At 49.7% G+C, this 15,509-nt stretch overlaps 1 protein-coding gene across 3 annotated transcripts; it reads left to right on the top strand.

The window, feature by feature from the left end:
- Positions 1 to 15,381, top strand: ABCD4 (ATP binding cassette subfamily D member 4). 3 transcript variants are annotated; one of them, XM_082283216.1, is made up of 18 exons: positions 1 to 120; positions 238 to 365; positions 537 to 676; positions 3,876 to 3,992; positions 4,273 to 4,398; positions 5,260 to 5,310; positions 7,930 to 8,024; positions 8,976 to 9,097; positions 9,948 to 10,039; positions 10,217 to 10,306; positions 10,578 to 10,783; positions 11,076 to 11,167; positions 11,373 to 11,409; positions 12,531 to 12,580; positions 12,849 to 12,901; positions 13,255 to 13,331; positions 14,480 to 14,595; positions 14,762 to 15,381. In XM_082283216.1, exons 1-18 carry the CDS (start codon positions 87 to 89, stop codon positions 14,855 to 14,857), a joined length of 1,722 nt encoding a protein of 573 aa, XP_082139342.1. In that variant the 5' UTR covers positions 1 to 86; the 3' UTR covers positions 14,858 to 15,381. The 3 variants fall into 3 exon arrangements, with proteins under 3 accessions (XP_082139342.1, XP_082139343.1, XP_082139344.1); XM_082283217.1 differs by having other exon boundaries at positions 4 to 120; positions 243 to 365; XM_082283218.1 differs by lacking the exons at positions 1 to 120; positions 238 to 365 and having other exon boundaries at positions 666 to 761.
- The last annotated feature ends 128 nt before the right edge of the window (positions 15,382 to 15,509 follow it).

The following is a 15,509-nucleotide window of genomic DNA, read 5'->3' as shown; positions in this document are numbered from 1 at the left end:
GCTCCCGGCTGGACGGGCTGTTCCTGCGGCGGTTCCTGCGGCTCCTGGCCGTGCTCTTTCCTGGGTGGCCCTCCCCGAGCGCCCTCATGTTCCTGACGCTGCTCGGTGTCGCTTTGCTGGGTGAGCCTGGGTGGTGGGGATGGGGGGCTGCACCCCACGCCTGCTCCCTGTGGTCCCCCACTTTGCCTTGTCACCGCTGTCCTTCAGTTCCTTCCCCTGCTTGCCTTTCTCCTCCAGAGCAGCTGGTTATTTACCAGGTCGGCGTCATCCCCAGCCAGTACTATGAGGTCCTAGGGAACAAGGACTTCTCCGGATTCAAAACATTGACTGCCATTGCCGTGACTCTGATCATTGTGAACTCCACGGTAAGACCAGAAGCTCACGTGTCTTGGGAGAGGAAGGGAAAGCTGCCCACGGCTCCTGGCATGATCCTGCTCATGCCCCATTAGGTGTCAAGTGGATCACTAGTACAAATTGCTCGTTTTTATTTAATTTTGAAAAATCTCTTCCCATCCATCTCTTTGCCCTCGTTCCAGCTAAAAAGTTTCGACCAGTTTATCTGCAACATGATGTACATCAACTGGAGGAAATCCCTCACTGAATACCTCCACAGCTGCTACTTCCAAGGCCAGGTCTACTACAGCCTGCACGTGCTGCGTGAAGACATCGATAACCCGTAGGCTGCCGGCGGCTTCTTTCAGTATCTTGCTTGGCTTCTCCAGGGCTGCTGCGCACCTTTTCAGACTTCTCTGTGTCTCTGGGTAGGGGCTTGAGCCCTAGAAGCTTTTACCATCTAGGCACAAATCTAGGCATCCTTTTCTGCCCTGGTGGGAGGTGATACCTGTTGCTGGGAACTCCTGTGACTGGCAGTCGTGGTGGTTTTAGGGGCAGGATGTTTCAGTTGCGAGGAAAATGGATGCCCATCGGAGCAGGGATCCAGTGCTGCTATAAAACATGTCTGCAAACTCAACCCTTAACACTATGTGATGTTGCAAAGGGTCTGGCTGGAGTCAGCAGTGCTTCTCCTTGCCTTCATGCAGCCAGTGCATTAGGATAGTCCCTGTTCTGTTGGAACTTCAAATACCAGAATCGGCAACTGAGCACAGTTCAGTTGGTTTATTAGTGGTTTAATAACCCATAAGAGACACATCCAGGAAGGGCTTTGTTTTGCACTGTACGAGGGCCACATTTCCCTTTCCTGTTCCTAGGAAGGAAGTGTCAGGGGTGACTTGAAATATAAGAGGAGGAGGATTCAGTCTCTCCTTGCAGATCCCAGTCCCCCCACCCCTGAGAGGTCCCTCTCCAGTTTGCTTTGTGCACTGTCCTGCTTACTGCAGAGCTGTTGATCTACCTGGGATGTGCAGCAAAGGTCAAATGCCTTTCCTCACAGCTGTGTGTGGACCTTGGCCTTGCAGCCTGTCCTTGCGCACAGGGCACTGCTGTCACAGTTGTGTACTGTGAAGAGCTAAAGATCCTATGTCAGACATCATGTGAGAGGTCACAGAATCACAAAGTATTTTTAGTTGGAGTGGACCCACATGGATCATTGAGTCCAACTCTTTAAGTGAATGGCCCACGCAGGGATTGAACCCATGGTGTTACTAGCACCATGCTTTAACCAACTGAGCTAATCCCAGTGTAGAAGCCTTTATTCCCTCTCCAGAATTTAAAGTTATGATTAAATACTAGCTGAAAAACTAGAAATCAAGAGGTAACATTTTCCAAATTATGTGGTGTTATACAGTTGTTTTGAGAGGCCAAGCTCTCCTCTGCTGGAGTGGGCACCTCTGGTCTAGTCACTGCACTGGTGCCATTTCCCATGTTGATGGCACCAGAGGAGACCATACCCAGGGTCCTGGGGCAAAATTGCTGTCTTGCAGGGACCCCTTAGCTCTTGCTAATAGTAGTAACTTCAAGGAACTGAAGCAGCCTCTGCACTTTTCTGCTTGTTGCTCCTGGCTGCCTGTCCTTGCTTCTTCATTGCAGAGCAGGGTGGTTTGTGTGGCTGCTGCAAAAAGACATGATGGGTATCTAAGGGGGGGCAGCAAGCAAGGAGAGAGGGCTCAGCTTGGGTCAAACAGCTCTACACATTTGGCAGTTGGTGATCATCATCAAGCTGATGCACTTCCAGGTTGCTGTTGGGTTTACTCCCATTATCATTAGATGTTCATTTCTGAGAGTGCTTTGCAGTGGTTTGGAGTTGCAAGGAGGGGTTAAAAAGCCATGTCTGTCCCCAGGGCATGCAGCACTTCCCAGGCAGTGCAGCACATTGAAGCCAGAAGCTCCTGCATGCCTGTCCTTTTCTTTGGGTGTGGGAGAGGAAGCTGAGGACAGAGGTCCCTCAGCACATGATTATTCTGCTCAGGTTTATTTTTAACTAGGGAACCTGTTCACGTGCAGTGAAATGTAGGAGACAACTGGGTCAGTCTGCTCTGCAGCAAAAGAGACAGCTCTCCTGACCTTTGCAGACCAAATGTGTGGGATTACTGTGGAGTATTTCTCATTACACCTTGCTTCTGCTCCAACATTCAGTCTTGCTGTTTAGTGTGTTTTTTGTGCCATTGCAAAAATTCTCTTAATCTTGCAATTCCTTGACTAGAGTTTTTTTCCCTGTACCAGGTACTTAAAGAACAAACTAGAGCAACAAAGAGACCTCCCATTTATGCAGTGCAAACCAAACTGAGTGTTAAATGCATGGAATCATCCACTTTGAAGGAAGGAAGAGTGGGTTCTGGGTGGTGTACAAACACTTGCAGCACCTAGCAGGGCATTTGAGTTGATGCTTCCATGTGTTTCATGTGTTTTCATTTCATGTTGCTTAATAGCTTGTAAAAAGCAATATCCTCCTATGAGACTATAGCACAATTTAAGTTACAGTTTTATGGGAATAATTACAGCCCGAGGAAAAGGAAAAATGATGACTGTAAGGTCAGTCAGGGTGAGAGCTGCCCCAGAATTAAATCCATTGCTGTTCCTGAACTGCTAAAGTGTTGAGAAATGAATGTCCTTGTGGTTGTATCTGCACTGAGACTAACCAGGAGTCCATCCTTGCTCTTCATTCTGACTCCAACATTCAGTTATGGCCTTTCCACCAGAGCTTAGCACAGCAGCCTGAAGCCCTCATCCATGTGTTCTGGACAGATGAAGTGCTGAGGGAGTAAATATACTGAAGTTCTTCCTAGTTACCCCAAGTGCAACTCCATCTCAGCAGTGTGATAGATGGGATTTGAGGGTTTGTCACCTATGTGCCTGCTGCCAGTGAGGTGAGAAAGCTTGGTGTGCTGCTTCCTGCTCCTGGGGGCTGGGGTGGGTGGAAGCACTTCCTTCCTTGCAGCAAAGGGACCAGAGGCACTCCATTCAGAGCCAAGGGACCAGCTACTGTTGAAGGGTAGCTTTGATGGAAGTGTTTGCAAATATCCAACAGCTGGTGAAGGCCTGTCCTATGCCCTAGTGTGTCCTGGTGGGTCTGATGACATCTCAGCCCAGTACTAAAGGTTAGGGGGACAGTCAGTACTTTTTCATACTATGGGGGTTGTTCCAGGAGAGGAGTTAAGGACAATGATGCAGAGACCTTCAGCACAACTGTTAAATAATGTTGTTGAAAGTCGAACAAGGGATAAATACAATGAACAGGGTGAAAGCAATGGCAAGAGCTGTTCTTGCGTGGTGCCAGGAAGGCCCATGGGTGGGTCCTGCTGGGCCATGAAAATGGTCTCCTGTGGGGGAGCTGCAGGTCCTTCTCAGGCAGGGTTGTTCACCTGCACCCTCTCCTACGTTCATGCAATGAAACAGCCTGGTTTGTGCCCTGTTAGGGATTTAATACTGGCTCTTGCTTCTGGGCTCTAACAGTGTCAATGGCTCTTTGTGTTGAGCAGGGACCAGCGCATCAGCCAGGATGTGGAGAGGTTCTGCAGGCAGCTCAGCTCCATGGCCAGCAAGCTTGTCATCTCACCCTTCACACTGGCCTACTACACATACCAGTGCTTTCACAGGTAAGGATGTATCCTGGTCCTGCTGTGTCCTGGTGTTCTTTTTTTGGCGCCTGCCACCCATGTTACAACTCCCCAGACAGATAATTGTACACATGGGTGAGTGGTCTCTACTCTCTGAAGAGAATTCTGCCTTGGGGATGCTGGGATGTGCAAATTTGGCCTGCAAACTTCTGTGAAAGCCAAGAGAGGTGACAGCTCAGGATTCTGACTGCTTGAGCTTAATGGTATGGGAGTGTCGTTTTGCTTGGATTATTAGCTGACTTCTCTTTCTCCTGTGTAGCACAGGCTGGCTAGGCCCAGTGAGCATCTTTGGGTATTTCGTCATTGGGACAATGGTTAACAAAGTTTTGATGAGCCCAATTGTGTCTAAACTTGTGCAGCAGGAAAAACTGGAGGGGGATTTCAGGTGAGTCCCAGCAGAGCTGTGTTTTCACTGCCCCTTGGCAGCTCCTGTGAAAGCTTCTTTTTTGTCCCCATTCAGTGCTGTGTATATAGCTATTTCTCTTGTCTGTGACTTTCCCCACACTCAGAGAAGGCTACCTGTGCAACAGTGCCTCAAAGTCAGTGTACTGAGCCCCTGCCAACCATTCACAGCCTTGTGTCATGGCAGGCAATGTCCTTTGGTTCAGTCTCGCAGCTCAGTCTCCAGGCTGTTTGCCTGCTCCTTGTTGGTGCTTCTGCTAGGGGTGTGTTGAAGAAAACTGCACATGGAGCTTCCTTGGGTGCAGATGCACGTTCAGTAAACTGTATCTACTGACAGAAATCAGGTGTCTGCTTCACCCCTGCCTTCACTGGGTTCCTCAAACAGCCTAGTCTTTCCATATGCTCTGTAACTCACCTCCTCCCCCTTGCTTGCAGGGTTGGCTGTGTGTGTAGCAGGGGCTTTCTAGCTTTTTCTGGGGCTCAGGGCATCCAAGGACAGCAGCATCAGCTGTTGTGGCACAGGGAACCCAGCCCAAGGCAGTTGGCTATAGTGATTTTATATGGTGGAGATGCTGGACTACCAGCAGGCAGTAAGCCCAAGGGCTAAGATGATGTGTGCAGAGAGCAGGATACCAAACAAATACACCACTGTGCTGGCCCTGAATGATGGCACCTTGTGTTAAGCCTTAGTTTGTGGTGCCTTTCAAGCCTGTTGAGTATTTCTGTCAAGAGATGTGTCACATCACTGCTCTAACATGCAAGACAAGTTTCCTCTAGGAATGGGTTTGGCTGCATAATTCACTGAACATTTATGCACAATTACAATGTTTTTTTGGTTGTACAGGTTCAAGCACATGCAGATTCGTGTCAATGCAGAACCAGCTGCTTTCTACAGGTTAGTAGTCTTAATTTCTTTGTATCCTCAAAAGGATTGTCCCAGTTCAGAGCATCCTTGTGGTGTTCATGTATCCCAAGGGAGCCCAAGTTCTGTGTCTGCAGTCAGAGCTTTCTGTCCCTTCCATTCCACTGCAGCATCATACAGCCCTGACACTCTGTTCTTTGCATTCTGTGCATCATCTGCGGAAATAATCCACAGCAACTGGAGACAACTGTTTCTCCTTTGCCTCCCTTCTAACATCCTCAGATGCAGATACAGATTTGGTGCTGGCTTAGAGACCATTACTGATGTTTTGCCAGGTCCTTGCCTGGAGGATTGCTCAAAGTCTTATTGCATCTGGTTCCTCTGAGGACTTGTTGCATGCTCTTTCTGGCCACATCCTGCTGCTGCTAGCCTGCTTGTCTTCTGTGGGTGTGCTAGCTGCTACCTGGCCACCTTACCTCTGCTTGCACCTCTTGGTCAGTCTGTGCCCTGACACTCCAAATGCTATACTGGTCCTCTGAATTTGCTCAGTGCCATTCACCCCAGAGCTGAGCACACTATCAGGAGCCCGGCAGCACCTCCCCATTTTAGTGATGCCCTGAAGCCTGTTGAGCTGCTACTTGGTTCACAGAAATATTGAGAACCCAGGAAAAGAGCCATGAATTTGCTGTAGCTTGTGTTGGAGTGGCAGGAGGTTGTTGTTGCTTCTCACTTCTCATGAGTCTGCCTTTGCCCTGCATGTTGTCAAATTGCACTTCTTCCAGGAGTTGTAGCACCTGTCCTCTCTCTGGTCTTCCCTGCCTGTGATCTGTATTTGGCTCCTTCATGCTGTAATGTGTGGGCATTTCAAGTATTGTGGTGCTGTCCCCACAGTGGTTTGAGTCAAAATCACTGATATCATAACAACTTACGTTGACAGGCATGAAACTGCTTTAAGTAACTGAAATCAATCTTGGTTTGCACTGGCAAGTCTGAGGTTTTTTTCTTGTGGACTGATTGATTCTTACTGGTTGGTGATAATTTTTTGTAATGGAAAAGATACTCTAATTACATGCCCTTATTTAAGATGCAGTACTTTCCCTCACAATCTTGAATTTTTTTTTTCTATTACTAAGTAGAAAATGGAAAGTGGATTATTATACCAGAAAACAGAATGTCTTGGTTCAGTACAGTGTTTTAGTAGAAAAGCTTCACTTTATGTGAAACTATAACTTAACTGAGTGGCACACAATCAGGCCTTTTCATGGTATGCATCGTAATTAAAAATAAAGGAATTTTTTAAAAGGTTGCATTTCTAGAATCCTGCAAGAGGAAGAGCATGTGGTGAGTGGATGGTTTTGATTGCTCGACTTCTCTAGCTTGTCATCTTGTCCTCTTAAGACTGTCCAACCATTGTTTTGGTAAAGAAAAAAACAGAAGCAGAGCACTGCCACCTTTTTACTTCTTTTGTTACTAAGCCTTTGGCAAACTTGCTTTAAAAGTGAAGTGAATGCGAGGAAAAGAGGAAATACAGCAATTTCTCCTCATCTGCAACAGAATAATAGCTCTGGTCTCCAGTTCCTTTCTCATCTTTAACTCCTTGTATCCAAGGCTTTGTCCTTTCCTAATACATGGACAGTAAAGATTGCAGCTCAGTAGTTACCTGAGCTGTATTGTAAGGCAGTAATGCCAAACTGAATTCTAACCAGATGCATTTTTGAGAAAGAAAATGTATTTTTCGATGAACTGAGAATCTTTAGAAATGAGACTTCAAAAATCTGAATTTGGATGTTTTTGTGCTGCTTCTGGCCTTATCTTCTTGGGCCCTAGCGACTAGTTACATAGACCATGGTGGGAGTGTGGTTTTTGTAGTAGGCACAAGCCTGTGTTGGATGTCAGGGGCAATAGCTGCCATGGTGGGTGGGAGTCTAAAGTGCGATGTGGAGCTCTCTCTGCCTTTTGCCACCTGAGGGCAGCCCAGGCCTTGCAAAGCAGCAGAAGGAGCTGCCACGCTCGCTTAAAGGTGGTGGTTGAGAGATGTCTCCTTGCTCCTGACTCAGCCTGGCCACTGCAGCATCACCACTAACTTGTGTGGTGGGTGGCCTGATGGAGATGGCCCTGGGAAAGGGGGAGTTGTGGGGCTGAGGTACCCACACCGGGGGTTGCACTGCTCAGGACTTGCCTTTGTCCCATTCCTGTGGATTGGGGAATGGGAAGAGGTGGACTGAGGCTGCTGGCCATGCAGGCCATGTGGGCTGATTATCACCCCCTGGGCTCTCCTCTGCCCTCTCCGTTCTGGCTCCAGCTGTGTAGCAGTGCCATCCCTCTTTTCCAACCAGGCTGTGTTTGGGAACTGTGTTTGACCTGGTGTATGTATTGCTTCAGGCTGGAGCCTCGCTGACAGTGTCTGGGCTGGCTTCACTTCCTCCTGCTGCAACAGCAGCAGCCTTGGGCTCTGGGAGAGATTTGCAGGACGCCTTGCTTCAGCCAGAGTTCCTTGATGATACTCTTCAGGAACGCAGTCCTGGCTGTTCAGTTCCTGGTCAATAAAGAGCTTGTTAGTTGGAGGCAAAGGTGTCAGGCCTGTTCCAAGCTTCAGTTTTAAAGCCCATGGTCCTGGGATGTCTGTGGCATGTTGCAATGTTATTTTTACAGGGCTGGGCGAGTGGAGCACATGCGCACAGACCGGAGGCTGCAGAGCCTGCTGAAGACCCAGAGGGAGCTGATAGGCAAGGAGCTGTGGCTATACAGTGAGTGGGCAGTTTGGGGGGTGAAGTGGGGTGTGTGGTAACTCCATTGTGGTGGCCCACAGGCTGGGGAACTCTACTGGTAGAGCAGTTGGGTGGGTGCTGTGTTTTCTTCTGCATCTTACTGGTGCATGAAAGCCCCAATGGTGAACAGAGGGTGCCTCCTGCAGTGCTAAATGGGAATCCTGTTGTGTAAAAGCCTTATAAAGAGGTAAAGTTGTGGAGGACCCAGAATCTGGCTTTTCGTGGGTCAAGTTTCAAAGGCCAAGAAAAGGGGGAAGGGCTTGAGATTTGGGGACTGTATATGTGGTTAGGAGATGTGGAAACTTCTTTCCTATAGAGCCTGTCCCTTAAGCATAGTTGTCCCCTGAAAATATCCCTTCTTCCTTTTTTGCTGAGTCCAGGTTTTGGCTTTAAATGACCCCTATAAAGACAGCTCTTCCTGATCTCAGCAGCATAGTGAGCTTCTGAGCAGTGTATGGGAGGGAGAACCCTGAAGAGAAGCATCTCTGGGAATTTGGGATTTTAAGTCTTTCTGCCTGTTGTGTGCTCCTGAGACACACTTCATGGCAAACCAGCTCACCCCAGAGCTTCCTTTTTGCCCTCCCCTCCTGTTTACTGTGAGTCAGTCAGGCCCCTGACTGAAGCGTAGCAACAAGCAGGCAAAGCAGCTTTAGCCCCATAGCAGTCCCTGAGCTGTGTGTCTGGATGATGTTTCTCTGCCCAGGGGCCTGCCCTAAAGTGCTTTTTGCTTGGCAAATGGATTTTCACTCTGGTGCTTGTGCTATCCTGCAAAATGGGGTTTTGTGCTCTGGTGTGCTCTGGTTCATCATAAAGGGCTGAGGCAAGAGCATGGCTCTTCCTCTATCTGGGTTCAGGGTCAGCACTTGGGCCTGGCTGGGACAGAGGTTTCTACTTTAACTCACTGACTTCTTTCAATGTGCTTGTGCCCAGTTGGGATCAACACCTTTGATTATCTGGGCAGCATCCTGAGCTACGTGGTCATTGCCATTCCCATCTTTTCTGGGGTCTACGGCGACCTGAGTCCAACAGAGCTCAGTGCCCTTGTCAGCAAGGTGAGCTGAGAGTGATCTCTGTGACCCCATTGTGGAGGGTGAGCAGGCACTGAGGATGGAGGTTTCATGTGGGGCTGGTGGTCCTGGGGCTAGATAACCTGCAGCACGTGATCTTCAGGTTAGACTGTCCCTACCTACCATGTCATGGAAATGGGAGCTTGTAGCCAGCTGGTATATGATTAACTTGGGGGTGAGAACTGTCAAGGACGCATCTACATAAGTGTTTCCTACCTCAGACCTCTGTGTCTAAAAAAACCTGGGAGGTCGGGAAGTCTGTGGTTTTCAGCAGTGCAGGTGGGGATGGGGTCTGCCCAGTGCTGTGGGTCTGGGTTATGCCCTGGGCTACTGCTCATGGTGAGCCTGGCCACCAGTGAGGCTGAGCTGGCTTGCATTCACATTCCTGACCTGACTCGTTACCAGATACTCAAAACTGCCTTGTGATGGAGAATGCAGAGCTAAAAATAGCGAAGTGGGCACTGCAGGCTGAGACACCCTGCTCTGAGCCCTATACGGAGCTGAGAGAGCGTTGGTGGCACGGACCCGTGTGACTTGGGCTAGCATGCTGGGCCCTAGGCAGGCCAGCAGGCACTCTGCAAACACCAACCCTGGGTGACAGGACATGTGTCCACCTGGCAAAAACTGCTGTACTGAGCAGGGAAGCCCTGCTTCTTTCAAATGTGATCATCTTCACTCCCACCACCCTGGGTGATTTCACCACCCCTCATTCATCTTGCTGAGACAGCTGATGTGGCCTGTGTGGGCTCCTTGGCTGCCTCCTTGGAGTCGTGGAATAAGGGTCAGGATCCCAGCTCAGCATTGACCTGTACTCTGGCATGTGATTTCTCCCCAGAATGCCTTTGTTTCCATCTACCTCATTGGCTGCTTCAGCCAGCTCATAGATCTCTCCAGCACTGTGACTGATGTTGCTGGCTACACACACAGGTGAGCTTATCTGTGGGCACATCTCTGGAGGAAAGGGAAGTGCAGGACAAGACTCTGCCCAGGTCTGTGCTAAAAAAAAAAGAAACAGTTGCCCTTGTGCAAGCATGGGCAAGTGTGGATATTGTGAGGAGGCTGCTGGAATTGTCCTGGCATTCATGCAACCTCCTGTGTGTCTAGGATTGGTGAACTGCAGGAGACCTTGCTGAGCCTTGGCAGAAAAAAAAATGGCAATTACTCAGAAGCCAGAACCAGTTGGGATTTGGACAGGTGAGTCGCCTCTCAGCAACTAGCTGGCTTGCAGCTTACATGCCAGAGTGTGGGGTTGCCATGGGATGGAGGTGGCCCTTGGTGTCACAGTCTGTTGCATGCATTTGGTTGGAGCAGGCAGTGCTCACTGTGAATTGTCATTCCCAGGATGTGTGGGGCAAGGCTGCTGTCACAGTGGCACAGGAGGTCTAAGGTGCCTGATCTTTGCCAATCTCAGCATGGTTGCTTACCCCTGGATTTCTCGTTCTTTGTCTTGGTGGTGGCCCAGCAGCCATTCTGGGGAGGACCCAGCGCCAAGTGACACAGCTTTCCTTCTGGAGCGAGTGACACTCTCAGTACCCTCATCTGGCAAGCTGCTGATCAAGGACTTGAGCCTCAGGATCTCACAAGGAAACAGTGTGATGATTGTGGGAAACACTGGTACAGGGAAGACATCTCTCCTGAGGGTCCTTGGAGGACTCTGGGAGAGCACACAGGGTAAGGACTGCTACTTGCCTCAGCCTTCTCTTTCTCACTCAAGGCTACCCCAAGTTTGGAAGGTGGCAGTGTGGCAGTTTGTGAGGCCAGTGCCACCATGTGATGGTGAACGTGTCACTGATCCACTGATTTGAGCCACCCACCTCTGTCACAGTCTTTGGCTCTCATTGCTTTGCTCTGTGTTGCAAACACACTTTGTGGGGACTTGTTGGCTGCTTCATGGGACAGGACTACACAGGGCAATGGGTAGTTGCTGCATGGTACTGCAGGTGTGATGAGTGTCTCTGTGCAGGGAGCATCAGGATGCTGACCTGCTTTGGCCCCCGGGGAGTGGTGTTCCTACCACAGCGGCCCTTCTTCACGGATGGAAGCCTGCGTGAGCAGGTGAGCCCAGGGTCTGGCTCTGCTCTGACCTCAGTTCTGCTCCCAGCTGTGGTCATGCCCTGCAAACCCGTGGGGTGCAGACAGACCTGCAAGAGGGAGAATGCCTGTGGCTGCTCCTTCCCTTGTGCCTGAGTTCGTGCTTTTGCGTCTCTGATGGTCAGTGTCCAGCTTCCTCTGACATGGTTTCTTTTGCTCTCTTAAACAGGTGATCTATCCCCTGAAGGAGATCTATCCACTTTCAGGTTTGTGAAAATCCATTAGAGCAATTAACCAATGCTGTGGTATTGGCTCACTGTCCTGTACCCAGTGCAGCTTCTCCCCTGCCATGTCCCATCAGGAACACTCATCCATTTTGCTTTTGTTGCTCTGGTGTTCCCTAGAAGATTAGTGTGTGCTAAGGTCAACTCCGTGTCCCCTCCCTTTTGTGAGGGACTTGACAAGAAGTTGCTCTCTTAGTACAATGAGGACAAGCTGGCCGTGCTCTTCCTGCTGTGCTAGACATGATGTATGTTGCTGTTGGGATACATGTGATTTGTTTGGTACAGCCTGACTTTCAGCAAGCCATGTTTGCCTTCATCTCATTTTTAATCCACCTCCATCTTTTACCGTTCCACTTGTTCAAAATGATGCCCCAAGGGCTTCACACACTGTCGTGGTCAGAGTATGTGGATCCTTTTTTCTCCCCTACCCTCTTTCAAAGCCAGACCACATGTGGTCTGCTGTAGCTTGGAGATGTTCAGCAGTGTTACCTGCTGCTTTCAAATGCTTGGGAGTCACAGTCTTGCTGAGAGTAACTACAGCCATCATCCACTGTTGTGGCTCTCCAGCAGCTTCAGAGAGGTCCATGGCAGATGCACAGCCCTTCTACTCAACTTCCATAGATGCTGACTGTACCAGCTCAAGCGTATGTTCTGCTCCACAGCTGACTCACCCTGAGGTTTTTCTCTTCCCACATAGGGTCCTTTTGCCAGCTGTTACCTGAACCCCATTCCCATGGCTCCACCTCTTGTAGTGTGTAGTCTCAGCTCTAAGAGAGCAACTGTTGGGCAGGGCCTTGGCAGTTGGAGCCTGGATCCTTGTGTTCTGGCTGTGGCCGTGGACTGAGGCAAATCTCAGGTGTATCTGTGGAGCCCAGCTACCTCCTGGCACGATGCTCACAGGCATGATTAACATTTTTAAGGAAGGTCAGGTTTTGGGGCTATTTGTGCCAAAGCCCAGGGTCTGGTATAACTAAGTGGTCAGGTCACCTACATTGCACCTCAGGAGATACTCCAGTTCTTCCCTCCTGTCCCACCAACTCCTCCATGCAGCAGTGGCCTCAGCACACATTGCTTCTGCTTCTGCTGTATGGCTTTCTCCCTAGGGTCTGCAGATGATGAGAGGATTGTGCAATTCCTGGAGCTGGCTGGGCTGGTGAGTCACTGGTAGCACTGCTGCCTTCTTTCCTGGTACCACCAATGAGGGAAGAAGGGATGATTTTTTGTGGCAGCGCAGCGTGACTGTGTGCTGAACTTATGTGGGGACGTTGTCTGTACCTGGGACACAACTGTCTATGGGACAGAAAGAGGAGGAGAGATAAAAGTGGGGAAATGGAGACTGGCAAGAAGGAGGTAGTTATGCTCAGGGCCATAGGCTGACAGGGTTGGGGACTGTGTTCAAAAATCTGCTGTGTTCTCTGTAGACTGATTTGCTGGCAAGGGCTGGAGGACTGGATGAGCAGGTGGACTGGAACTGGTAAGGGATCTCACTGTCGGTGTGAATTTGGGTGATTTCTGAGTGGGGAACACTTCTAAGCAGATGCACATTGCTGCTGGATGTATCTGTGTCAATCTGTGTCCTGTGAGATGTAGACACTATACAGGAGCAAAGCCTTCATGCCCCAAGCATCTATGCCAACAATCACCAGCTGTGGTGTTCTGCAGGCAGCTGACTGTGTACAGGGGTGCAGAGCCAGTCCCAGCATGGAGGGGGGCACAAGGGACACACAGGGACACTTATTTGCTGGTCTCTGATATCAGAAGCCATAAGATTTTCAGCAAACGAGCTCTGTTTCTTGAGGGAGGTGTTGAATCTCGACCCTGCTGCAGGTATGACATCCTGTCCCCGGGGGAAATGCAGAGGCTCTCATTTGCACGACTCTTCTACCTCCAGCCAAAATATGCAGGTGAGTGACTGACTACCAAAGAAAAGAGGGGGGGAAAAAAAGGCAAGGCTTTTGATACATAGAGAAGCTGGTACAGAGACAGTGAAATCCCTTTTGTGCTAGGAACATGCTTTGTCTTGGCCATTATTTTATCAGCATAGCACATAGAGGATTCATTTGTGAAATGTGAAAACATTTCATTATCTCGGTGGAGGGTGGTACATCAAGAGGCTTTATCTAAGACATTTTCTTCTTAGGGGACTAGTGATTAATGTGGTCCACATCCAGTGGCACCAGAAGAAGAACTTTGTCATCTTGCTCTCTAGTTGCTGTGTAAAGAAGTGCATGTGTTGAGGAGTGTGGCAGCAGCTGTCATATCTGAAGCTCGTGAACATCTGTAGGGTTGTGAGGCAGTATGAAAAGTTTGGCCCTGATGTGGCAAAAGAAGACAAGAAGCAGTGGGAGAAGCAGTCCTGAGAGGCCACAGAAGCATCTGTGATTAGCTAATGGGGCCAATTCCTTAGTCTCTGCTGGGGGCTTGGGCTGAGAACTTGTCATGAGGGCCAGGTTGGATGTGCGTAAACAGAGCCCGTGTCGGTAGCAAGTTAGTACATGTAAGTACCTCTCTTTTCCCTGAAGCCTGTAGCACGGCTCAGTGCTGTCTGGGCAGAAGGAACCTGTGGATTGCAAACTAAAAGCTGTAGAGATTATTTGAATTTATTTGCTCCAGGTCTGTAGTGTTTACCCCTAATGGGCAGGAAGGTGCCACAGGCCATCCTACATGCTCTATGTAGGATCTGTACTGGAAGAGTGCACTGGCTGCTGTTCAGCCTGGCACTCTGGCACGTGGTCTGCCTGGAGAAGGTCATGTCTTGGCTTTCGCCATGATGGGGATGAGGCAGTGGCTGGCAGCTGTTGAGGGAGAGGAATGAGGTGAATGGTGTGGTTTGGATGGATTCAAGCACTTGAGGGGAAGGACAGCTTTCCTAGTTGACTGACACCAGCTGTGCCAGAGGAATACCAGAGTCCTTACATTTCTCATTTGCCTTCTGCAGATGCTCTTGGTGAACTCCAGTTAATATGTGAAATGTTCTTGGGAGTTGCTGCTCTTGCCTACAGGAGATGTCTGGTTGGGAGAGGATTTGTGGGGCTTATGACTTTTCTTTCAGTGCTAGATGAAGCCACCAGCGCCTTGACAGAAGAGGTGGAGCATGAGCTGTACCGTCTGTGCGTTCAGCTGGGCATGACACTGATCAGCGTGGGACACAGACCCAGCCTGGAAAAGGTGAGACAGGGAGGCAGCGCTCCATGCCTCCCTTGTGGTGGCAAGATAGAGGAGGTAGAGAGGGTCTCTGGCGAGCAGAGGGGAGTGACTAAGGCTGGAGGACCTTACTGTGGGTGGACCATGCCCTTCTAGAGATATTCGTCAATGTTGTGTTATTGAATTGCAGTTCCACAGCTGGATTTTGAAACTTCATGGGGAGGGAAGATGGGAGCTCACTCGATGTGAGAAGATGAAGCGTCTCCCCTCTGGGGAAGGACACTGAAAAACGTGCCTTTGTCTGGCCAGCCACAGAACCTGCACACGTGTGGGATAGCTCTTAACAGCAGACATGGAGCTGCCAAGCCAGCAGCTGTGTCAGTGAGGGATTCAAACAGTGCAAGACCAGTTCTGGATTTTGCTGATGGACACAGAGCATGTCTGAACTCATGGTGTGGAGTTCTGCCAAGAGTAGACACAACTGTGTCATCCTTCTCCCAACCTCCTCCTGCCTCCCTGGCTCTCATGGGAGAAAGGAGATGAGCTGCTAGGCTGCCCTGAGAGAAGATCCTGCCTCATGGGTCTTGTAGAAACAATGGCCAGAGAAACCTCCACTTAGTCCAGGATGCAGTGGTGTGAGGCTAGAATGCAGCCTTCTTTTCTGCCCTCTGTGCCTTGCTAGGGGCTCTGTCTTTGATACACGGCAGAGCTGTGTATCAAAGAACAGATTTATGTACCTTGTGGCTCGGTCAAGAATTGTGTTCCCCAGCGGGACACAAGGGGAGAATGCTGGCACAGAGAAGGGGCATGTCTCTGCTCTCCTTGTAACACATGGCTACAGGTGAAAGGAACATTTTTATATTAAACTCCGGGGCCTGTTTTCAAACTGTTTTTATGGAGAAGAGTCAATATTTGTTAACCAGACTGCTGCGTGTTTT

Source organism: Coloeus monedula (assembly GCF_965178545.1).
Source record: "Coloeus monedula genome assembly, chromosome: 6".
Classification (NCBI taxonomy): domain Eukaryota; kingdom Metazoa; phylum Chordata; class Aves; order Passeriformes; family Corvidae; genus Coloeus; species Coloeus monedula.
Note: the sequence above shows the minus strand (reverse complement) of the source record. Positions and strands in the feature narration are given on the sequence as shown.

What these genes read in the sequence shown, in the direction of transcription:
- ABCD4 (XM_082283216.1), top strand. Translation starts at nt 87, where the DNA reads ATGTTCCTGACGCTGCTCGGTGTCGCTTTGCTGG. An exon ending in GGAGATCTATCCACTTTCAG is followed by an intron (nt 11,410 to 12,530) that starts GTTTGTGAAAAT and finishes CTTTCTCCCTAG; the next exon opens with GGTCTGCAGATGATGAGAGG. An exon ending in TCCTGGAGCTGGCTGGGCTG is followed by an intron (nt 12,581 to 12,848) that starts GTGAGTCACTGG and finishes TGTTCTCTGTAG; the next exon opens with ACTGATTTGCTGGCAAGGGC.